This window comes from Entelurus aequoreus, linkage group LG16 (genome assembly GCF_033978785.1).
Source record: "Entelurus aequoreus isolate RoL-2023_Sb linkage group LG16, RoL_Eaeq_v1.1, whole genome shotgun sequence".
In the NCBI taxonomy this organism is placed as follows: Eukaryota; Metazoa; Chordata; class Actinopteri; order Syngnathiformes; family Syngnathidae; genus Entelurus; species Entelurus aequoreus.
In genome coordinates this window covers 900,001-927,500 of record NC_084746.1, presented here as the reverse complement: position 1 = coordinate 927,500, position 27,500 = coordinate 900,001, and the positions used below count along the sequence as shown (strand labels likewise).

Below are 27,500 nucleotides of genomic sequence, written 5' to 3'. Positions count from 1 at the left end.
GGCGTAGCCGACAGTGTAGACTTGTCTGAAGGTGTAGAGATATTTGGTCTGCAGGCAGAGAGCGACACAACGTGAGTGAGGCGCCCTGAATTGGGCCTTAATCCTAACCCAGCGTGAGTCAACACCTCCGATTCGGGCTCGCCGTCGTCACTGAAGACACAGACCTCCTCGTAGGGCGGATACATGTCCGACCAGCCGTCTGCAGTGCAGTTCCTGTAAACAAACCCTGCACACACACACACAGGACATGGACAAGCTATTGGAAATAAAAGTATGACGGATGGCATCGTAAAAGTTAGCGAGGGCGTGCAGAACATAAACCTCAACCATCCGTCCAATCATCATCATTATTGATGGACGCGGCCACTCGGAACCAACCTTGGCTGCTGGAGAAATGCTGGAAGACGTCAGAGCACGACACGTTGGCCACCTGACCCACGTCGGCTGTCCTCCAGCATCCAACGTTGTCCCATTCCGTTTTACACCCTGCAAGCACCAACACACTGGATTTGTTTTCTCCTCTGTTCACAACAACAACACTTAGGGCTCAACTTTTGCTGGAAAATGCCTTTACAGTCTGAAAAGTGTCCTTTTTCTAAGGCTCACATTCAGTCCAGTCACTAATATGCTACATTGTGTCAATCTATACCTCCTCTAAGTGTGCAAACTTGTAGGACTTCACCACATGATACAGGATTGTGATGCAGCGATATATTGCAATATTCTATAGAGGTCAGTGACACATTTAAATGACAAGCTGGAAAGTATTCACAGCTTTTTCCACATTTTGTTATGTTACAGCTTTATTCTAAAATGGATTTAGGGATGATGTTCGAAACCGATTCTCCCGGTTGTTCGATAAGAAAAGAACCGATTCCATGGACTCGAATCCCTTTTTGAGAACCGGTTCCCGTTATCGAAGCCACTATAGTAAAGAAAAAGAGTTGTTTTTTTATTCGAATCCCAAATGGGCAATGTTATGCCCATTTGATTGTAGACTCTTACTGACACCTTGTGGCGATATGAAAATACTACGCGTCATTAGTTTGGGCACTTCCGGGTTGACGATGTCAGTTCAGTTCATGAGACAATTGAGAAGTAGACAAGTTGTGTTAGCTCTTACAAGCCTTGGAAAAGATAAGTCTGTAAGTAAACTGTTTAACTTGTTTATGTAACTCAATATTAAGGTGGAAAGTGGTTGAAATTGATAGTAAGATGTTTATTTTTGTGCATTGTTTCAATGGATGTTTTGAGGACTTAAAATGGCTCCCAGTCGTGTATTTCCACCATCGAAATAGTTTCAACACTCAGAAGTATTTGTTTGATGATAGTACTGTATATTTGTGTGAAGCTAATATTGACATATTGTGTATTACATTTCAGTATGTTAATTGAATCACATAGCTTATACATTTGTCATTGTGTGTATTTCAAAAAAAAAAAATAAAAATAACAGTCCAGTGCAAGACAAAAGTAAAGATAGGAAAAGACAAAGCAAGATCAACAACAATAAACAGCCTAAATGGATTAATCTGCTTTGGAACTTCATTAGACGTCTTGGATTGTTTGTTAGCTGTCTGCCTGTGTGTGTAGTTAGTATGTTCCAATAGCAGCAGAAGTGCACTTTTTGGAGAGCTGTATTATTTTCAGTTTTGTGCCCAAGGGACTGATTTTATTTAACACTATATTATTATTTATACACCTATAGTGATCACAGAGACAGGTTGTTTTTGTGTTACTGTATATATTTGTTTTTCTGAAAAATCCCACTTAATATACTTTGGGTAACAATGGTCAATATTTATTTATTTTATTTTTTTAGGGGGGTAACAGTCAATATTTATTTATTTATTTTATTTTAATTTTTTTCTTATAAAATAAAAGTGAGCTTTTGTTAAACCAAATATTGTGTTTTTTTCCATATACAACAACATATCTGGATTTGATAAGAGAATAGATAAGGAATCGGTTTGATAAGAGGATTCGATAATGGGCTCGAACTCGATAATTTCTTATCAAACATCATCCCTAAATGGAATACATTCATTTTTGTCCTCAAAATTCTACAGACAATACCCCATAATGACAATGTCAAAAGTTTTTTTTTTTAAATGTATTGAAGATTAAAAAAAAACTAAGGGATCACATGTACATAAGTATTCACAGCCTTTGCTCAATACTTTGTTGATGCACCTTGGGCAGCAATTACAGCCTCAAGTCTTTTTGAAAACCATGCCAAAAACTTGGCACACCTTTCTTTGGGCAGTTTCGCCCGTTCCTCTTTGCAGCACCTCTCAAGCTCCATCAGGTTGGGTGAGAGGCAGGAACTCGGAGATGGTCAGGATAGAGGGAAAGATGAATGCAGCAATGTGCAGAGACATCCCGGGTGAAGATGGTCGGGATAGACGGAAAGATGAATGCAGCAATGTGCAGAGACATCCCCGATGAAGATGGTCTGGATAGAGGGAAAGATGAATGCAGCAATGCGCAGAGACATCCCGGGTGAAGATGGTCGGGATAGACGGAAAGATGAATGCAGCAATGTGCAGAGACATCCCCGATGAAGATGGTCTGGATAGAGGGAAAGATGAATGCAGCAATGTGCAGAGACATCCCGGATGAAGATGGTCGGGATAGAGGGAAAGATGAATGCAACAATGTGCAGAGACATCCCGGATGAAGATGATCAGGATAGACGGAAAGATGAATGCAACAATGTGCAGAGACATCCCGGATGAAGATGGTCAGGATAGAGGCAAAGATGAATGCAACAATGTGCAGAGACATCCCGGATGAAGATGGTCGGGATAGACAGAAAGATGAATGCAGCAACATATTTTGAAAATTCATATAAATTATGCACTTAAGTAATTTACTGCGATTAAAATGCAAACATGTGATTAATTTGATTTTTTTTTTAAAATGTAATCATTTTACAGCACTAATTATAATCTTTATACCAAATCATACAAACCCCAAAAGCAGTGAAGTTGTCACGTTGTGTAAATGGTAATTAAAAGGAGAATACAACAAATCCTTTTCAACTTATATTCAATTGAATAGACTGCAAAGACAAGATATTTCATGTTCACACTGAGAAACTTTGTTATTTTTTGCAAATATTAGCTCATTTGGAATTTGATGCCTGCAACATGTTTCAAAAAAGCTGGCACAAGTGGCAAAAAAGAGTGAGAAAGTTGAGGAATGCTCATCAAAGACTTATTTGGAACATCCCACAGGTGAACAGGCTAATTGGGAACAGGTGGGTGCCATGATTGGGTATAAAAGCAGCTTCCATGAAATGCTCAGTCATTCACAAACAAGGACGGGGCGAGGGTCACCACTTTGTCAACAAATGCCTGAGCAAATTGTTGAACAGTTTAAGAACAACATTTCTCAACCAGCTATTGCAAGGAATTTAGGGATTTCACCATCTACGCTCCGTAATATCATCAAAAGGTTCAGAGAATCTGCAGAAATCACTGCACGTAAGCCATGATATTACACACCTTGGATCCCTTGCATCAAAAAGCGACATCAGTGTGTAAAGGATATCACCACATGGGCTCAGGAACACTTCAGAAACCCACTGTCAGTAACTACAGTTGGTTGCTACATCTGTAAGTGCAAGTTAAAACTCTCCTATGCAAAGTGAAAGCCATTTATCAACAACACCCAGAAACGCCGCCAGCTTCGCTGGGCCTGAGCTCATCTAAGATGGACTGATACAAAGTAGAAAAGTGTTCTGTGGTCTTACGAGTCCACATTTCAAATTGTTTTTGGAAACTGTGGATGTCGTGTCCTCCGGACCCAAGAGGAAAAGAACCATCCGGACTTTTCTAGGGTGAAAGTGTAAAAGGCAGCATGTGTGATGGTATGGGGGTGTATTAGTGGCCAAGACATGGGTAACTTACACATCTGTGAAGGCACCATTAATGCTGAAAGGTACATACAGCTTTTGGAGCAACATATGTTGTTATCATGGACGCCCCTGCTTATTTCAGCAAGACAATGCCAAGCCACGTGTTACATCAACGTGGCTTCATAGTAAAAGAGTGTGGGTACTAGACTGGCCTGCCTGTAGTCCAGACATTGAAAATGTGTGCAGGCTAAAATATGAGAAGGGAGACTGTTGAACAACTTAAGCTGTACATCAAGCAAGAATGGGAAAGAATTCCACTTCCAAAATGTGTCTCCTCACTTCCCAAACCTTTACTGAGTGTTGTTCAAAGGAAAGGCCATGTAACACACTGGTAAAAAGGCCTTTTTTGCAATGTGTCGCTGCCATTACATTCTAAGTTAACGATTATTTGCCAAAAAAAAAAGAAGTTTCTCCGTGTGAACATGAAATATCTTGTCTTTTCAGTCTATTCAATTGAATATAAGTTGAAAAGGATTTGTTGTATTCTCTTTTTATGTACAAAATACAAAACGTGCCAACTTCACTTGTTTTGGCTTTTGTAGTACCAATATTTTAAATTTAGTTGTTTACAATTTTTCAACATTTTCTTGCATTTTTCAGTGAATATTTGTCATTTATTTGTATTTTTCTTGCCCGGTTTGGTCAAGGGAATGAAAAGTATTGCAAGTATTGAAGTATTGTTCCATAAAAATGTGTCCACTTCATCACGAGACTTCCTCTCCTTCTGCACTCGCTGCTAAAAGGAGCTTGTCAGGCGTTTGCTTTATGTCAAATCTGGAAAGATTTTCCACCAACTGTCCCACTTTTCCAAGACTGTCTTACATAAGAGTCACTTCAAGGAGGACGTGGTGGTCTAAAGAGACACGGTGACAGTAAACAAGGATCTTGGAGCAGAGAAAGGTAGAAAAAAGAGAAAGTGACTGTAATAGAAAAGGTTGGAGGAGGGAGGGCGGCACACCTCAAAAATAGAATGATTTCATTCCAATAAAAGCACAGCATGTTCAATCCGGAGGAAACAGGAACCAGGAGTTGTTGGTCTCCATAAAAACAAGAACACAATTGATTTGAACTAACTAATCAACTAATGAACTAACCAGCATTTCTCACAGAGGCCCGCTTCTAACAGTGAATATTAGCATCCTGAAAGAGCCATCCCACCCCGGGCACTGACACCTACTCTGCAAGAAGTCAGTGTTCAAAAACAAGAACAAAAAATACAAAAATGAGGGGTATTTTATTTGAACTAAGCAAAATTATCTGCCAATAGAACAAGAAAATTTGGCTTGTCAAGACTTTCCAAAACAAGTCAAATGAGCTAACCTCAATGAACCCCAAAATAGCTTAAAATAAGTATATTCTCACTAATAACAAGTGCACTTTTCTTGGTAGAGAAAAAAGAGACCTTTTTGCTCAATATGTTGAAAAATATTCTTAAATGAAGTAAATGCTAGTGCCATTATCTTGACATAATGATATTACATTTCTTGAAACCAGCAAACTTATACTAAAAACTAGTTTATTGTTCTTAATGGAAAGGCAACAAGGCAAGCGCTTGTTACTCTCGGGGTCTCCTAGCCGCTCAGGCAAATCATATTGTCTAAAAATGCATTTTTCCATGGATAACATGACATCATCGCGCCAAGTGCGTGCTCTTTCAGTCAATTAGTGCGCATATATACAGCCCGGCCTCCGGACAAAAAATTTTTAATTGGAATTTGGAGGAATTTACCTGAATGTGCATGAACTATTTCTGTTCAAAATGGTTTGAAATGTTAAATGTTGAAATATGAACTGTCAGTTTACTGTTCTGTGCCAACTGTACTACTATATGAGTACCTGTTTTCTATTGTTTCATTGGAAATAAAACAGCAAAGTCCATTTGGCTGTCATCTGTTTTAATTATGAGGCACAATTGTGTCAAAGTCATGATTTTTTTTTTGTTCATGCTTGAAATAAGAAATGATGACTTTAAAAAAGTAGTTTTATACTTGTGAGTGTTGATGACACAGCTTTGCAACACTTGATATTCTAGTTTCAAGCATGTTTTACTCAGGCCTGGCCCTAACCAATCTGGCGCCCTAGGCAAGATTTTAGGTGGCGCCCCCCCCACATCGGCAGTGAAGTGTATATACTCACAAGAAACCGAATAGCTTTGTATTTGACCTTTTTTTTTACTTAAAGAAAGCAAATTAACATATTATATGAGAATGTTATGTTATGATTATCTTTAACCGAATCACAGCAGTGCTCAAATTAAAAAACAGCATTCCCTCTCATGTGATATTGCTTAATTAACATTAATGATGTGCACTTTAACAACTAGGCTTACAACTATACCTAATATATAAAGGGATGGAAAAGTGACTATTACCTGCAGGGCAAACATTAGCTAACCAGAAGGCAATAACAATGTCAACAAAAAACACCTACTTAAAAGATCTAATACAAATGTCCCTGAGGAATGTAAGGTGGGAGTACTGTAATTACCTAACGTTACATTATTATTTTCCATAACAATTTAGCCCCCTCCACAATATTAACCCGACGTTAAAACAGAACTAGCTATTTATTGATTAGCAATTGCCGAATCATGTAGCATTAGCTTAATGCTAAAAAGCCAGGTTACTATCACATTCTGTAACAGACAAATCATTTCATGTAGGCTAACGTTACCTACCTGCTACCTCTGTCTTTTTCTCGTTTCTCCTCCTCCTCTTTTCTCTTTTTTCTTCCCTGGGCACCTGACAGTTTTGGCCGTTTTGACATCTTGTGTTGATTTTTTGACGTGGTGAGTCCAAAAATAGTCATGATACTGGAAGAGAGGGGGCGCACCGTGCGGGGCGAGGGGGGGGGCGTAATGTTGTAACAAATAATATTTCTATTAAATAGGCTTTACTTTGCATTTTAATTAACGTGGGATTATTTTTTGTATTTAGAAATAATAGTACCAACTTTTTTTTTTTTTCCCTCCAACATTTGTGGCACTGGCGTGGCGCCCCCTGATGGACGGCGCCCTTAGCATTTGCCTATACGGCCTATGCCACGGGCCGGCCCTGGTTGTACTCAATATAGGTCATCAAATCTCAGCAACAAGCTGTAATATCTTACTGACATCATTTAGGAGCAAAACACTTAAAACAAGTAAAACACTCTAACATCAAATCTGCTTAGTGAGAAGAATGATCTTATCAGACAGAGAATAAGCAAATATCACCCTTATTTGAGATATTTCATCTTACTTAGATTTCACTTTTTGCCGTATAGAACTGCTACCCTCGGGCAGACGCTATAGGGTGCTAATAGCGGGCACAAACAGACTAAAAAACAGTTTTTACCCAAGAGCCATAGAAGCATTAAACAGGCCTGAGTGAGCACAATGTGTCCGTCATGTCCTCATGGGTCATGTCTTTTCATTTTTTCCAACTATAATGTGCAATAATGTTATATGTATTTATGTGCATATGTATGGATATATGCATGTGTGTGGGTATATACTGTACATCAGGGGTCACCAACCTTTTTGAACCAAGAGCTACTTCTTGGGTAGTGATTAATGCCAAGGGCTACCAGTTTGATACACACTTAAATAAATTGCCAGAAATAGCCAATTTGCTCAATTTACCTTTAACTCTATGTTATTATTAATAATTAATGATATTTACACTTAATTGAACTGTTTAAAAGAGGAGAAAACATGAAAAAAATGACAATTACATTTTGAAACATAGTTTATCTTCAATTTCGACTCTTTAAAATTCAAAATTCAACCAAAAAAAAGAAGAGAAAAACTAGCTCATTTGAATGTTTTTGAAAAAATTGAAAAAAGAATTAATGGAACATCATTAGTCATTTTTCCTGATTAAGATTAATTTTAGAATTTTGATGACATGTTTTAAATAGGTTAAAATCCAATCTGCACTTTGTTAGAATATATAACAAATTGGACCAAGCTATATTTCTAACAAAGACAAAGATTTTCCAGAAAAAATGTTTTAAAAGAAATTCAAAAGACTTTGAAATAAGATTTAAATTTGATTCTACAGATTTTCTAGATTTGCCAGAATAATTTTTTGGAATTTTAATCATAATAAGTTTGAAGAAATATTTCACAAATATTCTTCGTCGAAAGAACAGAAGCTAAAATTAAGAATTAAATTAAAATGTATTTATTATTCTTTACAATAAAAAAAATAAGTTTACTTGAACATTGATTTGAATTGTCAGGAAAGAAGAGGAAGGAATTTAAAAGGTAAAAAGGTATATGTGTTTAAAAATCCTAAAATAATTTTTAAGGTTGTATTTTTTTCTCTAAAATTTTCTTGCTGAAAGTTATAAGAAGCAAAGTAAAAAAAATTATGAAATTATTTAAACAAGTGAAGACCGAGTCTTTAAAATATTTTCTTGGATTTTCAAATTCTATTTGAGTTTTGTCTCTCTTAGAATTAAAATGTCGGGCAAAGCGAGACCAGCTTGCTAGTAAATAAATAAAATTTTAAAAATAGAGGCAGCTCACTGGTAAGTGCTGCTATTTGAGCTATTTTTAGAACAGGCCAGCGGGCTACTCATCTGGTCCTTACGGGCTACCTGGTGCCCGCGGGCACAGCGTTGGTGACCCCTGCTGTACATATATATATATATAGATACATATCTTCTTTTTTAATCTTTTTTTTACTATTTATATTACTAAATGATTGTGTATGCACCTTAGGGGATCTGCTCCAATTCCGTTGTTCTTTGAACCTGTTCACTGTAATAATGACAAATAAAACTCTATTCTATTCTATTTTACTATTATTACCCCATTTTTAATGCATTTTATTAGTGGATTTCTTTTAAACTAAAATGTCAAAAAATATGGTAAGTTGCAATAAGTTCACAAACTATTTTAGGTATTAATGAATCTATTTCAGACAAAAGCCCTATGGGTTTTCAAGACTATGGATCTCAAGATGTGGGAAGTAGCTGAGATAAAAGGTCAAAGGGATTTTCAATGTTCTTCTTTGAGTTTTTAGGGGCTCTTTATGAAGTTTGTGAGCTCTGGATTCAAAATCGGTAGTGGTCTTCACTACTTTGTTGTAACTGAGAGAGGACAATGCAGTTTTATCGGGACCAGTCGCACTTATCGTTCTTTAGTACCAGGGATGATGTTTAATAAGAAACTATCGAGTTCGAGCCTATTATCGAATCCTCTTATCGAACCGATTCCTTATCGATTCTCTTATCGAATCCAGATAGGTTGTTGTATATGGAAAATAACACAATATTTGGTTTAACAAAAGCTCACTTTTATTTTATAAGAATAAAATAAATAAATAAATATTGACTGTTACCCCCCTAAAAAAAAATTTAAAAAAAATATTGACTGTTGTTACCCAAATTATATTAAGTGGGATTTTTCAGAAAAACTAATATATACAGTAACACAAAAACAAGCTGTCTCTGTGATCACTACAGGTGAATAGCCAGGCCTTGAGGCGTTTTTTCCGGTCCATTATTTTTGCTGCTTGTCTGACATCATAGGAAATGACGTAGCTCAGTCATTAGACTGAGCTACGTCATTTCCTGTGATGTCCCACAGGGCATTTCTTGTGGGACAGAATTTGTTCCCAGGGATTCGAATAAAGAACCAACTCTTTTTCTTTACTATAGTGGCCTCGATAACGGGAACCAGTTCTCAAAAAGGGATTTGAGTCCATGGAATCGGTTCTTTTCTTATCGAACGGTTCTTTTCTTATCGAACAACCGGGAGAACCGGTTTCGAACATCATCCCTATTTAGTACCAGATGTAACCGAGAAGCCTCTGTATTTAAAGAGTGAGCAGTAGAAGGTCGTCATGAGCACGTGGGTGCTCCATCACAGTGAGTCATGTGACCTGCAGCGCATGAAGTCAAGCAGGAGTGTGCACGGAAGCCAAGCTGCCTCCGAGGCTTCCTGTCAGAAAGAAACGTGAAATTATTCAGGGAGGAATGGAAGTTGTCTGATGTAACGTCAGTCGGACTTCAATCAAACTGCGCAGATTTGTGGCTCATTTTTTGCTGACTCTTTTCTTATTGAAGTCGCTGTCTCGCTACGTATGAATTGTGGTGCTTCACACTTTTTATGATGCACTCAGTCTTTTATCACCTCCACCTGGCAGACCTGCTTTTATCACAGGGAGTTTGTTGCCATTTGGAAAAAATATCAACCAAATCTTTTTTTTAAATGATGTGTGTGACTTCTTAGTACCATTGATTATCTATATTGTGAATTATCAATTACTTTATAATTATATTGGGAATTTTGATTATTGTATTTTTAGTTGTTATATTTGATATTATATTGTATTTATACACACACTGCAAAAAGTGAAATCTATGTAAGATGAAATATCTCAAATAAGGCTGATATTTGCTTATTTTCTGTCTGATAAGATCATTCTTCTCACCAAGCAGACTGGCTGTAATATATCTTTTTCACATTTGTTGATTTACAAATAATTAACAAATACTTCAACATGTGCACTGCAAAAAGTCAGTGTTCAAAAACAATAAAAAAAATACAAAAATGAGTGGTATTTTATTTGAACTAAGCAAAATTATCTGCCAAAGAACAAGAAAATTTGGCTTGTCAAGACTTTCCAAAACAAGTAAAATGAGCTAACCTCAATGAACCCCAAAATAGCTTAAAATAAGTATATTCTCACTAATAACAAGTGCACTTTTCTTGGTAGAAAAAAAAGAGACTTTATTGCTCAATATGTTGAAAAATATTCTTAAATGAAGTAAATGCTAGTGCCATTATCTTGACATAATGATATGCACTCGGCATTACATTTCTTCAAACCAGCAAACTTATACTAAAAACTAATTTATTGTTCTTAATGGAAAGGCAACAAGGCAAGCGCTTGTTACTCTCGGGGTCTCCTAGCCGCTCAGGCAAATCATATTGTCTAAAAATGCATTTTTCCATGGATAACATGACATCATTGCGCCAAGTGCGTGCTCGTTCAGTCAATTAGTGCGCAAGGATTATATATTTATATATATATATATATATATATATATATATATATATATATATATATATATATATATATATATATATATATATATATATATATATATATATATATATATATATATATATATATATATATATATACTACCGTTCAAAAGTTTGGGGTCACATTGAAATGTCCTTATTTTCAATGAAGATAACTTTAAACGAGTCTTAACTTGAAAGAAATACACTCTATACATTGCTAATGTGGTAAATGACTTTTCTAGCTGCAAATGTCTGCTTTTTGGTGCAATATCTACATAGGTGTATAGAGGCCCATTTCCAGCAACTATCACTCCAGTGTTCTAATGGTACAATGTGTTTGCTCATTGGCTCAGAAGGCTAATTGATGATTAGAAAACCCTTGTGCAATCATGTTCACACATCTGAAAACAGTTTGGCTCGTTACAGAAGCTACAAAACTGACCTTCCTTTGAGCAGATTGAGTTTCTGGAGCATCACATTTGTGGGGTCAATTAAACGCTCAAAATGGCCAGAAAAAGAGAACTTTCATCTGAAACTCGACAGTCTATTCTTCTTCTTAGAAATGAAGGCTATTCCACTAAATTGTTTGGGTGACCCCAAACTTTTGAACGGTAGTGTGTATATATATATATATATATATATATATATATATATATACACAGCCTGGTCCCCGGCCAATTTTTTTTTATTGTAATATTGAAGAATTTACCTGAATGTGCATGAACTATTTTTGTTCAAAATTGTTTGAAAAGTCAAATGTTTGAATATTAGCTGTCAGTTTACTGTACTGTGCCAACTGTACTACTATAAAAGTACATATTTTCTATTGTTTCACTGGAAATAAAACAGCAAAGTCCATTTGGCTGTTTATTTCATGCTTGAAATAAGAAATGATGAGTTTAAAAAAGTAGTTTTCTACTTGTGAGTGTTGATGACACAACAGTTGATATTCTAGTTCCAAGCATGTTTTACTCAATATAGCTCATCAAATCTCAGCAACAAGCTGTAATATCTTACTGAGATCATTTAGGAGCAAAACACTTAAAACAAGTAAAAAACTCTAACATAAAATCTGCTTAGTGAGAAGAATGATCTTATCAGACAGAAAATAAGCAAATATCACCCTTATTTGACATATTTCATTTTACTGAGATGTCACATTTTGCAGTGCAGTCTTCATCGCAGTATTGTAGTCAGTAATTCCATTTGCTGCTTCAGGTTTCAAGTCAGAAAATCACAAGCTAGCTTTAGATTCAACCAAAACTCTTATATGATGCAACTAAAAGATTTGTGAGGACTGACGTGTTTGTGTTGAGGTGTAATCACCAGAGGGAGAAGCCATACGTCCTTTACCTTGTGAATCCAACAATTGGGGGTCTCGTGTCATTTCCTGTCACAAAAATGATTTCCTTTCCACTCCCACTCACTGGCGTTGGAAATGGAATTCAGGCTTTAAAGGCGCGTCTTTGCCACTTCCATGTCACCTTATTTAGGATTAGTGGCTTTCTTCCAAGCGGCTTGTAGGTCATCTAAATGCTAATGTTTGAACTAAGACTGTCAATGATTGCATTACTCCTAACTGTACAGTATAGTACCTCAACTTAGGACATACCAGCTTTTGTTGTGCTAAAGTTGCTAGCATCATTTAAGTAACGAGTGTTTGGGTTTGTTTTCAAACATGCCTTCCAACCATCGCAATGAAAAAAGGAATTAGAGCACCGAGGATAAGCGGGCGACACCCACAGATTTAGAAAGAAAACAAACATTCAAAGCATGAACGACCGGCACACTGAAGCGAGAGCTAGCCATGCAGCCAAAGACGCCAAATGACGGAGGGACATATATCCATGACAGTGATGTGTATTTCTGGTCTTTGCTGAACAAAAAGTGGCTTTATTACAAGCAAGCATCATTATACAGGACTGCAGCACCTAGAGGAGGTCAGGTCAAAAAAAATGAGGCACTCCTAACTTGGAGAAGTCAAACTGTCAGTTTTTATATTCTTCCTTCCTGTCTGGGTGTGTGTGCTAAGTCAGGAGAGCACATCCTGACCATAAAAGGAGAAGTTTGTGTGTAAGTGTCTGGAAAACAACTGCTTTAAGTCATAACTTAAATGTTGGCCTTGAGCAAGACAGGTAGTCTCTTCTCAAGGATAGGGCTATTGTTCTCCTCCAGGACCAGGAGGCGTGTGGGTGGGATCACAGCTGACTCTTCTCACCCTGGACACAAACTATTCTCCCCTCTCCCCTCAGGCGGGAGACTACGCTCCATCCAGACCCACACCTCCCGCCACCTGAACACTTGTTTCCCCTGGGCCATCAGGCACATGAACAATAACAAGATCTGATAGCTCAGTTACAGCTCATGTTATTACCTATTCTGTGTTATATGTCTTTTATGTTGCACCATTGCACCAAGAAAAATTCCTAGTTTGTGAACCCGTTCTCAAACAATGGCAATAAAACTATTCTGATTCTGATCCCTTTTGTATTCCAAAGTCCCAATTAGGGCCTCTTTCCTATGAGAAGTGATCCAATCCTCCTGTGAATATCAAACTAAGGGGCCTTCTCTATTTATGTGCTCAAACTGAAATACCACTATTTAATTCAACTTGGTGGTTTGCTTTCTCCAAGATGAATATAAACATTCACCAGATGTAGAACATAATATGAGTTCATGAATTCACTTCCAAACTACGGAGAAGCTGCCTCTGGTGTGTTTCAGTTCATTCTCCTGGCTTTACAAACTGGATATTCCAGTATTAGCTTTGGTACTCCAAAAAATTCCCTCAACTCTGACCTCCGGTGCATCACACAAATATGTCCTTGAGCAACATAAACAACAATAACAGTTCCTATTGTTAAACGACGGAGAAGGAGCCGGTGGGAGACTCCTACAAAAGTCTGCTCTTCATTATTATTACCTAATGGATTTCATCAAATGACGGTAGTTGTTTGTAGTGTTTGTTTCTTCTTGAAAGGCATGTTACTTGTTCAAATGGTGATGTGTAGAGAAGCCAGGCACGTTCATTTGAATTCATTTCCAAAGGCTGTTTTGAGGGTTGTGAGTTACGAGCTCAGTCATTGACTCAAATGTGCTCAAGAGTTGCAATTTTGAGGGCTCAAAACTGTCATTTTTTAAGTTGCTTTTTTACAAGGTCATGAACAGAGGTGGGTAGTAACGCGCTACATTTACTCCGTTACATCTACTTGAGTAACTTTTGGGACAAATTGTACTTCTAAGAGTAGTTTTAATGCAACATACTTTTACTTGAGTATATTTATAGAGAAGAAACGCTACTTGTACTCCGCTCCATTTATCTACATTCAGCTCGCTACTCGCTACTGATTTTTATCCATCTGTTAATGCACGCTTTGTTTGTTTTGGTCTGTCAGACAGACCTTCAAAGTAGGATCTATCACATGCCTGCGTTTCACCAATCAAATGCAGTCACTGGTGACGTTTGACTCCGTTTCACCAATCAAACAGAGCCAGGCGGTCACATGATTAACAAGCTTAAGCTTACATGAACTCAACGTCAAATTTGAGGAAGCACATGGTAACGTTAGTAGATATTTTGTCTGTCACCGTAGGCTGATGTTAGCTTCCCTGCTATGAATCACTGTCAAATGTACCAAGTGTGGGGACATTTATTAACGCACTGCAGCCTCATAGACAGACACACACACACACACACACACACACACACACACACACACACACACACACACACACACACGCATGCATAGAAACACCAATCAGAAGTGCATAGTGTGTTCCCAGGTGCAGCCCACACCTATCAGTTTATGGTTTGCGTAAAGGCTAACTTGTTATTTTCCTTTGTAATCTCTGCCTACTGAGCCTATGGTGCTGTTAAGTTATTGTGGCTCAATTTGCCTTCATTTTTTTTATGTTAATGTATTATTATTTAATATATATTATTGTTTTAGTTGCTTAAGAGATATTCCTGGCTCTGAATTTGCTCAATGCTATTTTAATGTTTTTGTGTATTATTTGTTGCCGTCATCATTAAAGGAACGGGTTACTCATCAGTTACTCAGTACTTGAGTAGTTTTTTCACAGCATACTTTTTACTTTTACTCAAGTCAATATTTGGGTGACTACTCCTTACTTTTACTTGAGTAATACATCTCTAAAGTAACAGTACTCTTACTTGAGTACAATTTCTGGCTACTCTACCCACCTCTGGTCATGAATGAAAAAAACTCCTACCTCACGATGTTTACGCCCACCACCTCATGGAGAACTGCTTCTTCAAAAGCAAACAAGCAACAACTACACCAGGGGTGTCAAACTCATTTTAGATGGGGGGCCACATGGACAAAAATCTACTCCCAAGTGGGCCGGACTGATAAAATCACGGCACGATAACTTAAACATAAGGACAACTTCAGATGGTTTTCTTTGTTTAAAAATAGAACGAGCACTGAAAATGTACAAATCATAATGTTGTTGGTTTTTTTTACATTTACATGTTGCGGTTAATAGTATTCTATCTTTATTTGTCATTATTTATGCTTCCTGAATAAATGATGTGATAATGTTCATCAGTCAACTCATTGGTGTTCATTTTCAATCTATCAAGATAAGAAAATTATAACAAAATCAAATTACAGGATGTTATTTATGTAGTTTGATCATTTTCCTCAACTGGTGCACTAACGATAATGATTTACTATCTATGTGGTTTATTTTGTACATATGTAGCATCATCTACAAAGATGCAAATAATTGCTATTGCGACATCTAGTGGACACATTTAGAACAGCAGTTTATTTCATTCAAAAATTTCAGGTTCATTTTTATACTTAGTTAAAGTTAAAGTTCCAATGATAGTCACACACACACTAGGTATGGCAAAATGTGTCCTATGCATTCGACCCATCCCCTTGTTCACCCCCTGGGAGGTGAGGGGAGCAGTGGGCAGCAGTGGGCAGCAGCGGTGGCCGCGCCCGGGAATAATTTTTTGGTGATTCAACCCCCAATTCCAAGCCTTGATGCTGAGTGCCAAGCAGGGAGGTAATGGCTCCCATTTTTATAGTCTTTGGTATGACTCGGCCGGGGTTTGAACTCACAACCTACCCATCTCAGGGCGGACACTCTAACCAGCAAACTCATCCTGTGGGCCGGATAAAAACCTGTTTGCGGGCCTGATCGGGCCCTCGGGCCCTACGTTTGACACCCCTGAGCTACACATTTACAAAAAAAATATATTTTTTGTCAACACACTTGAAATAGCTATTTTGGGACAGCTAATATTTTATTTATTAAGAAATGTGGTGTTTTATATGTGCCTTTACTGGCAACCAAGATGTTTATTGGCAGAATGTGTGCTGCGGGTGTTTGTCGTCACGTGGACACACAAGCACACTCACTCTGACAGCAAACTTCATCACACGACATTTATCTTTATAATGAGTCGCAGACGGAAATGTGCGCCCAGAGTCTTGTGTCAGTCCTTTGTTTGCTGGCATCAGAGCTCGTTTACATCAAATTAGTGGAGAAAATGTTCAAGTTCATTGCCCCTGAAGCTTTATAGTGATGCTCATTTTCAACTTGAAGGAGTCAATGAGTTACTGGTGGAGGAGCAGTACTGACCCGTCTAACTACGTATTTATCATTTACTCCGGTACATCTACTTGAGTAACTTTTGGGATAAATTGTACTTCTAAGAGTAGTTTTAATGCAACATACTTTGACTTTTACTTGAGTATATTTATAGAGAAGAAACGCTACTTTTACTCCGCTCCATTTATCTACATTCAGTTCGCTACTCGCTACTGATTTTTATCCATCTGTTAATGCACGCTTTGTTTGTTTTGCTTTGTCAGACAGACCTTCAAAGTAGGATCTATCACATGCCTGCGTTTCACCAATCAAACAGAGCCAGGCGGTCACATGATTAACAAGCTTAAGCTTACATGAACTCAACGTCAAATTTGAGGAAGCACATGATGGTAAGTAACGTTAGTAGATATTTTGGCTGTCACCGTAGGCTGATGTTAGCTTCCCTGCTATGAATCACTGTCAAATGTACCAAGTGTGGGGATATTTATTAACACACTGCAGCCTCATAGACACACACACACACACACACACACACACACACACACACACATGCACACACACACGCATGCAAAGAAACACCAATCAGTGTGTTCCCAGGTGCAGCCCACACCTATCAGTTTATGGTTTGCGTAAAGGCTAACTTGTTATTTTCCTTTGTAAACTCTGCCTACTGAGCCTATGGTGCTGTTAAGTTATTGTGGCTCAATTTGCCTTCTTTTTATTTTATTTTAATGTATTATTATTTCATATATATTATTGTTTTAGTTGCTTAAGAGATATTCCTGGCTCTGAATTTGCTCATTGCTATTTTTATGTTTTTGTGCATTATTTGTTGCCGTCATCATTAAAGGAACAGGTTACTCATCAGTTACTCAGTACTTGAGTAGTTTTTTCACAACATACTTTTTACTTTTACTCAAGTAAATATTTGGGTGACTACTCCTTACTTTTACTTGAGTAATACACCTCTTAAGTAACAGTACTCTTACTTGGGTACAATTTCTGGCTACTCTACCCACCTCTGCATATCGTCCCCTTCTTTTGTCCATAAATGCATGCATTACTTTCTTATTAGTCATGTGGGAACAATCAGAATTACTTTTTTTGCGATTCGTGAATGAAATCCACAGTTAAACGAGATTCCCCATCGTGGTCTGGAAACATTGTCACTAGGTTTGTGTTTGAGTGTTTCCGTGGCAGACGCCGTCATCATCAGGCCCAAGGAACTCACCTCTGAGCTCGGTCTGGTTCTGAACTTCCCTCCACCTCGCCAAGCCGCAGGCCTGGCGGGCCCTCAGGTGCTGAGCAATGATGGCGCAGTCCGGATGGATGGCCTCAGTCTGAAATGAGGACACAACAACACGGTAAACACACACACAACACTGAAATACCCTGAAGTCAAGTGCCGTGTTTTTTATGTGGTATTAAGCACACCAGGACAGTAGTTGTAGTAGTTGTAGTTTTTATGTGGTATTAAGCACACCAGGACATTAGTTGTAGTAGTTGTAGTTTTTATGCGGTATTAAGCACACCAGGACAGTAGTTGTAGTAGTTGTAGTTTTTATGTGGTATTAAGCACACCAGGACATTAGTTGTAGTAGTTGTAGTTTTTATGCGGTATTAAGCACACCAGGACAGTAGTTGTAGTAATTGCCCAGGCCTGGGCAATTATTTTGACTCAGGGGCCACATTTAGAGAAAAAAATGTGTCTGGGGGCCGGTATGTCTATCTATCTATATATGTCTATGTCAGGGGTCGGCAACCCAAAATGTTGAAAGAGTCATATTGGACCAAAAATACAAAAAATAATCTGTCTGGAGCCGCAAAAAATGAAAAGTCTTATATAAGTGTTATAATGAAGGCAACACATGATGTAAGTGTCTATATTAGCTATATTAGCCTACTATCAAAATGACTTTAAAAGTCTTATATAAGTGTTATAATGAAGGCAACACATGATGTAAGTGTCTATATTAGTTATATTAGCCTACTATCAAAATGACTTTAAAAGTCTTATATAAGTGTTATAATGAAGACAACACATGATGTAAGTGTCTATATTAGCTATATTAGCCTACTATCAAAATGACTTTAAAAGTCTTATATAAGTGTTATAATGAAGACAACACATGATGTAAGTGTCTATATTAGCTATATTAGCCTACTATCAAAGGCTGCCGCAAATCTCTGTTGAAATGTTGTATTTTAATTTGTATTCTACACATTTTTGCAACATTTGAACTCATTAGTAAAATGGAGTCTTCTCACAGGATGAGATAACTCCTGGAAATGACTGGTTCAGAATGGCCAAAGGTATACATGTGTGTGTGTGTGCAAGTTAAAGGTATAGATGTGTGTGTGCAAGTTAAATGTATAGATGTGTGTGTGCAAGTTAAAGGTATAGATGTGTGTGTGCAAGTTAAAGGTATAGATGTGTGTGTGCAAGTTAAAGGTATAGATGTGTGTGTGCAAGTTAAAGGTATAGATGTGTGTGTGCAAGTTAAAGGTAATGTCTTCTAATGGATTTATTACAATCTTTGCAAGCTGGGTAACGTTTGCTGTGGTCTGGAACGACATGGCACACAAACAATTATAATAAATGCAGCCAATATTACATACAGATAATGTGTCATGCAAATATTTATACCAGGCAAAAAGATGTAATATGTACATGCAGCTAGCCTAAATAGCATGTTAGCATCAATTAGCTTGCAGCCATGCAGTGACCAAATATGCCTGATTAGCACTCCAACAAATCAATAACATCAACAAAGCTCACTTTTGTGCATTCACGCACTGCATAAAACATTTGGTGGACAAAATGAGACGAAGAAGGAGTGGCATAGAACACGTCTTTCTGTGGCAGCATCGGAGAAAGTTGTACATGTAAACAAACTACGATGAGTTCAAGGATCGCTTAAATTAGTAGGACAAAACGGTACTTGTCAAATGGTCTCCTCAGTGAAGCATGTTGAATATAAAGAGTGGCATTTATAACAATTAGCATGTTGAATATAAAGAGTGGCATTTATAACATTTAGGAAGCTTGGTGTCATTTTTGTTCTACTGCAGAAAATACATTAAAACAAACAAAAAATGTTTCTTCATCTTTTTCCATTTTCACACATCTCTGAAAGAGGTCCAGGGAGCATGCAGCTCGAGACCCGCGGGTTGCTGACCCCTGGTATATATATATATATATATATATATATATATATATATATATATATATATATATATATATATATATATATATATATATATATATATATATATATATATATATATATATATATATATATATATATATATATATATATATATATATATGTATATGTATATTTACCATGAATTGATTAACGTGGACCCCGACTTAAACAAGTTGAAAAACTTATTGGGGTGTTACCATTTAGTGGTCAATTGTACGGAATATGTACTGTACTGTGCAATCTACTAATAAAAGTCTCAATCAATCAATCAATATATACCAATATAAGCAGTAGAAAATGGATGGATGGATGGATGGATATATATATATATAAATATATACAGGTATATGTATATATATATGTCTTAATTAGATTATCCAAAAAAAAAATATTGCTTGATACCGTGGTAGAGCGTAATATGTATGTGTGGGAAAAAATCACAAGACTATTTCATCTCTACAGGCCTGTTTCATGAGGGTTTCCTCAATCATCAGGAGATTCTCCTGATGATTGAGGAAACCCTTATGAAACAGGCCTGTAGAGATGAAATAGTCTTGTGATTTTTTCCCACACATACATATATGTATGTATATATATATATGTATATATATATATATATATATATATGTATATATATATATATATGTATATATATATATATATATATATGTATATATATATATATATATATATATGTATATATATATATATATATATATATATATATATATATATATATATATGTATGTATATATATGTATATATATATGTATATATATATATATATATGTATGTATATATATGTATGTATGTATATATGTATGTATGTATATATATATGTATATATATATATGTATGTATATATATATATGTATATATATATATATGTATATATATATATATATGTATGTATATATATATATGTATATATATATATATATATATATATATATATATATATATATATATATATATATATATATATATATATATATATATATATATATGTCTTAATTAGATTATCCAAAAAATAGTGCTCGATACCGTGGTAGAGATCATCAGTTGTTTACCAATTAAAGGTAATACGCAAGGACATTAACACATCCGACATATAAGTAGGATTAACTGAGGGAGAATTCAAAACCAGATGGAACAATCACAAGGCTTCTTTCAGATGCAAAAGCCTGCGGAACACTACAGAACTCAGCAAACACATTTGGAATCTCAAAGACAATAATGTTGAATACTCAATAACATGGCAAATTCTTGCATCCAGCACACCTTACAACAGTGGTAACAAAAGATGCAACCTATGCTTAAAAGAGAAACTGTTTATCATATACCGTCCAGAGTTGTCATCCCTCAACAATCGCAGCGAAATTGTATCAGCATGCCGTCACAGAAGGAAACACCTCCTAGGTAACACATGAGTCAATCACCACGCCCCCACGCCTGCCTGTACCCACCCGCTCTGTGCCCTATATAAACCATGGTATGTGAATGCTTCCATTAAAATCTCCTGAGGATTGAGGAAACCCCTCATGAAACAGGCCTGTAGAGATTAAATAGTCTTGTGATTTTTTCCCACACATACATATATGTATATATATATATATATATATATATATATATATATATATATATATATATATATATATATATATATATATATATATATATATATATATATATATATATATATATATATGTATATATATATATATATATATATGTATGTATATATATATGTATATATATATAGGTATATATGTGTATATATATATATATATATGTATATATGTATATATATATATATATGTATATATATATATACCTATATATATATATATATACATATATATATACACCTATATATATATATATATATATATATGTATATATGTATATATATATATATATGTATATATATATATACCTATATATATATATATATACATATATATATATACACCTATATATATATATATATATATATATATATATATATATATATATATATATATATATATATATATATATATATATATATATATATGCACACACACATATATGCACACACATATTTTTAAGCTGTGAAACTCTGCTGTACAAAGTGTGTGTGTGCTTGGGTCCTATTTTTAGGAGGATAATACAAAACCTCACAATAATGTCTGATTGAAAGCTAAAAACGTTATGACAGACCGCCTTAAAAAATAGAATGGAATTTGAAATGTTCTACTGAATGAGACCTAGAAAGTACATAACAACAATGTGGGATTTAGGCTATTAACTATGAAGGATAAAACACCGACTATTGACAACATGAACGTCCCTCCTCGACAAACGAAACACAACAAAAATGCAACAAACACGGGGAAATATGAATGTGAAGGGTAAAAAAACCCAATTACAATCTGATATAATATGACTTTTCTTGCAGAACTTTGTAGTACAAATCTCCTTGCCCGGGTCTAATGTACATTCACGACTCCAGTCTAAAAAGGAATTCTCTTTTTTGAAGTTCAGACATTTTTTTTTGACATTTTGAACCACGGTGCATGTAAATGGCCTGACACCAAAGATTTACAGCAACTTTGTAGCTTTCTAACAGCTGGATCCAAGTCACCTACAGTCAGCAGGTGGCTGTGCTACAATAGCAAATAACCACAAATTAGCAGATGAAAAAGCATTAGCATAAAAAAATGAATTGGCAACACCTTAATGTTCCTAAATGCACCTAAAGTGCACCTTCATCTTCCTGCTGATGGTGACCTATCGCTCGGCAGTCGAGAGCCTGCTGACGTACTGCATAACAGCGTGGTACGCCAGCTGCACTGAAGCAGACAAACAGGCGATTCAGAGGGTCATAAAGTATGCACAAAAAATCATGGGCTGCCCCCTCCCCTCCCTGAAGGATTTACACAACTCCCGCTGCCTCCAGAGAGCAAAAAGCATCACCAAGGACAGCACACACCCTGCCTTCCACCTGTTCCACCTGCTACCATGGGGCAGGCGCTACAGGTGCATCAGAGCCAGAACAAACAGGCTCAGAGACAGCTTCTTTCCCAGAGCTGTCACCATCTTGAACTCTAACTTATAATAATAATTCACCCCTATACAATATCCTACCCTAATACCCTACTGTGCAATATTACCCTTTGAGTGCAATACGTCCCACACTGATTGTTGTTTATTACTCCGGTACTCTTGTCTTGTTCTGTATATTGTACAGTATTTTGTATTTCTATAGTGTTTTGTATATTGTACAGGATTGCTTATTATTTGTATTGGCTAGTAGTCTGTTTATTTCAATTGTTAGTTTTTTTCTTTATTACCTGTTGTGTCATTTATTTTTACCCCATATTTGTTCCCACTACCGCACCTTAAATTGGAGTCCTTAATCTCGTTATATGCAAATATAATGACAATAAAGTCCATTCTGTTCTATTCTATTCTATTCTGTGCATATGTTGTGCATACTATTACAGGTGCTGACTACTTCTGCGTGTCCATTCACTTCAAATCCACTGGTAACATATTTCTATATGTTAAAATCTGACCTTTCACCAAGTTGTCCCACCCAGAATGTTTAATTCAACGGGCTGTGTAATCCAAATAATATTCAGTGGTGCTGATTTATTACCATAAGTGACATGGTGAGTTCTGGCAAATGCAAGGTCAGCACTGGAGAGAAAGTGCAGACAGCTTTTGATTTGTTGCTAATATAATTGTACTAAAGGAGAATGTGTCTCACCTTCTCTCTGCTGCTGCCCACTCATTTACAACTAATATGCATTCTGAAATGATAAGACTTCTTGGGTGATGAGGATGTGCTCCGATATGATTTAGAACAGCGGCGTCAAACTCATTTGGGAGAAAAGTCTACTCCCAAGTGGGCCGGACTGGTAAAATCACGACACCGTAACTTCAAAATAAAGACAATTACAGATTGTTTTCTTTGTTTCAAAAATAGAACAAGTACATTCTGAAAATGTACAAATCATAATGTTGTTGTTTTTTTACACTTACATGTTGTGGTTAATAGTATTCTATCTTTATTTGTCGTTATTTATATTTTCTGAATAAATGATGTGATCATGTTCATCAGTCAACTCATTGCTGTTCATTTTCAATCTATCAAGATAAGAAAATGATATCCAAATCAACTTACAGGATGTTATTTATGTAGTTTGATAATTTTCCTGGGCTGGTGCACTAACATCATGTGGTTTATTTTGTACATATGTAGCATCATCTACAAAGATACAAAGAATTGCTATTGCGACATCTAGTGGACACATTTAGAACAGCAGTTTCTTTCATTCAAAAACTTCAGGTTAATTTTTATACTTAACAAACTCATCCCGCGGGCCGGATAAAACATGTTTGCGTTTTGATAAAACCTCATGGAGCTATCCATACACTTGGGTAAAACTGAATCCATCCTGTTTGGGTCCCACATCAACATTAAAGGCCTACTGAAAGCCACTACTAGCGACCACACAGTCTGATAGTTTATATATCAATGATGAAATCTTAACATTGCAACACATGCCAATACGGCCGGGTTTACTTATAAAGTGACATTTTACATTTCCCGCCACACTTCCGGTTGAAAAACTCCTTTGGATATGATTTATGCGCGTGATGTCACAGAATCCACGGAAGTGGTTGAACCCCGTCGAACCCGATACAGAAACCTCTTGTTTTCTTCGACAAAATTCCACAGTATTCTGGACATCTGTGTTGGTGAATCTTTTGCAATTTGTTTAATGAACAATGGAGGCTGCAAAGAAGAACGTTGTAGGTGGGATCGATCGGTGTATTAGCAGCTAAGTACAATACTTACAGCAACACAACAAGGACTACTTACTACGCCTAGCCGATGCTAGCCGCCAAACCCACGGATGAAGTCCTTCGTCACGCCGTTGATCGCTGGAACGCAGGTGAGCACGGCTGTTGATGGGAAGATGAGGGCTGGCTGGCGTAGGTGGAGCGCTAATGTTTTATCATAGTTCTGTGAGGTCCAGTTGCTAAGTTGCTAAATTAGCCTTAGCGTCGTTAGCAACAGCATTGTTAAGCCTTACCAGGTTGAGATTTTTTAACCGTGTAGTTACATGTACATGGTTTAATAGTATTGTTGGTCTTCTGTCTATCCTTCCAGTCAGGGTTTTATTTATTTTGTTTCTATCTGCATTTGAGAATGATGCTCTCACGTTAGCTCAGTAGCTAAGTGTGTCACCGATGTATTGTCGTGGAGATGAAAGTTACTGTGAATGTCCATTTCGCGTTCTCGACTCTCATTTTCAAGAGGATATAGTATCCGAGGTGGTTTAAAATACAAATCCGTGATCCACAATAGAAAAAGGAGAGAGTGTGGAATCCAATGAGCCAGCTTGTAGCTAAGTTACGGTCAGAGCGAAAAAAGATATGTATTTCACTGCATTCTAGTCCGTCACTCTAACGTTCCTCGTCCACGAATCTTTCATCCTCGCTCAAATTAATGGGGTAATCATCACTTTCTCGGTCCGAATCTCTCTCGCTCCATTGTAAACAACGGAAAATTGTGAGGAATACTAGCTCCTGTGACGTCACGCTACTTCCGCTACAGGCAAGGCTTTTTTTATCAGCGAGCAAAAGTTGTGAACTTTATCGTCGATTTTCTCTACTAAATCCTTTCAGCAAAAATATGGCAATATCGCGAAATGATCAAGTATGACACATAGAATGGATCTGCTATGCCCGTTTAAATAAAAAAAATTCATTTCAGTAGGCCTTTAAGAAAGTCAATGACTTCACTATAAAAGTTGGTGACATTGTTATCACCAGGAAAGATGAGGTCACCTACCTAGGTTCCATTCTAGAGGCTAATCTATCCTGTGATAAAATGGCAACCAAGGTCATCAAAAAGGTCAACCAACGAACGAGATTTCTCTACAGAATCTCCTCTCTGGTCAACAAAAGCACCTTGAGGATTCTAGCGGGAACTCTCGTTTTCCATTACGCATGCACCTCCTGGTACCCTAGCACCTCCAAAACCCTCAAATCTAGACTCCAAACATCCCAGAACAAGCTAGTCAGGTTACTTCTAGACCTCCACCCCAGATCCCACCTCACTCCTACCCACTTCTCTAAAGTGGGCTGGCTCAAGGTGGAGGACAGAGTTAAACAACTTGCACTGAGCCTAGTCTATAAAATCCGCTACACCTCCGATACCGAAGTACATGTCAAACTACTTCCTTAACGTAAATGACCGCCATAACCACAACACCAGGGGGAACTCCACTAACCACGTTAAACCCAGATTCCGATCTAACAAAGGTCTTAACTCATTCTCCTTCCCACTCCCAACAGGTGTAAAAGAAAGGGCATCTCTATCCTCCTTCAAAAGCGCACTAAAAGAACACCTCCAGGCAACTTCAACCCTAAACTAACACCCTCCCCCCACCACATCCCACCTCCCCGGATTGTAAATAATCAAATGTAGATACTTATTCTTATACTTTCTGATCTCTCTATGTCCACTACTTGCTGTACATATCCTACCAAGTCAGACCTACACTGTTTCAATGTCCATTTCTCTGTTCTCAATTGTTGATGACTGATGATATCAACCAAACCTAACCCCCTAAATGATTCAATGTATATACTCTGATGATCATCTTGTGTGATGACTGTATTATGATGATAGTATATATCTGTATCATGAATCAATTTAAGTGGACCCCGACTTAAACAAGTGGAAAAACTTATTGGGGTGTTACCATTTAGTGGTCAATTGTACGGAATATGTACTTCACTGTGCAACCTACTAATAAAAGTTTCAATCAATCAATCAAAAACCCTCGAACTGTATGTTTGACACCCCTGGCTTACTTACTACCAAAAGACAAGTTGTCTTGTATGTTCACTCTTTTATTTAAGGACAAACTTGCAATAATAAACATATGTTTCATGTACCCTAACATTTTTTTGTTAAAATAAAGCCAATAATGACATTTTTTGTGGTCCCCTTTATTTAGAAAAGTATCGACAAGTACAGAAAAGTATCGAAATGCATTTTGGTACCAGTACCAAAATATGGGTATGGGGACAACACTACTCGTAAGTTAAGGTGCTTGTAAGTTGAGGTACGACTCGGGTGGTCAACGTCTTGCACGTTTGGTTGGTTGCTCGCGTATTGAGCTGCTCCGTCATGTTTATCTTCATATTCAGTCTATCTCAAATCTATCAACTTGAGCTCATTTCCCCGGCTGACTCAAAGTCTGATTGGTATCATGACTGTGACGTTGTTTCACGGCCACGCGGCTTAATAACCTCTAATTAGTGTCACCGGGCTAATGAACACATTAGTCATGTCGGCCCGCCACAAGAACAGTAAGCATGTCTCCTTCCTTCTCTCAACTTGTCCGTCGTGAGAGCACAGCACACTTTAGTGTCACCAAAAGGAGTTTCAGACACACTGAAGCATGCATACATGCAGCTGTACTCACCACCATGCAGCTGTACTCACCACCATGCAGCTGTACTCACCACCATGCAGCTGTACTCACCACCATGCAGCTGTACTCACCACCATGCAGCTGTACTCACCACCATGCACACATGCAGCTGTACTCACCACCATGCAGCTGTACTCACCACCATGCAGCTGTACTCACCACCATGCAGCTGTACTCACCACCATGCAGCTGTACTCACCACCATGCACACATGCAGCTGTACTCACCAGCATGCAGCTGTACTCACCAGCATG

General features: G+C 37.0%; 2 protein-coding genes across 4 annotated transcripts in view; one reads left to right on the top strand and one right to left on the bottom strand.

Moving 5' to 3' along the window:
* Positions 1 to 27,500, top strand: part of cfap300 (cilia and flagella associated protein 300) — a 64,944-nt gene that overhangs the window by 23,204 nt on the left and 14,240 nt on the right. Inside the window, exon 1 of one of the 2 annotated variants that reach the window (XM_062023402.1) lies at positions 17,881 to 17,899. The exons of the other annotated variant lie outside the window; for it this stretch is intronic. The gene's annotated coding sequence lies outside the window, so the exon portion shown is untranslated. Of the gene's footprint in view, positions 1 to 17,880; positions 17,900 to 27,500 lie in introns of those variants that run through there. 2 annotated transcript variants of the gene reach the window in all.
* Positions 1 to 27,500, bottom strand: part of ghrhra (growth hormone releasing hormone receptor a) — a 52,316-nt gene that overhangs the window by 23,414 nt on the left and 1,402 nt on the right. For both annotated transcript variants that reach the window (XM_062023396.1, XM_062023397.1), the window contains exons 2-5: positions 17,767 to 17,875; positions 379 to 486; positions 126 to 226; positions 1 to 48 (exon numbers count right to left, since the gene is read on the bottom strand). The exon at positions 1 to 48 is cut by the window's left edge and continues 50 nt beyond it. In XM_062023396.1, coding sequence (XP_061879380.1) covers positions 1 to 48; positions 126 to 226; positions 379 to 486; positions 17,767 to 17,875 — 366 coding nt within the window. The remainder of the gene's footprint in view (positions 49 to 125; positions 227 to 378; positions 487 to 17,766; positions 17,876 to 27,500) is intronic.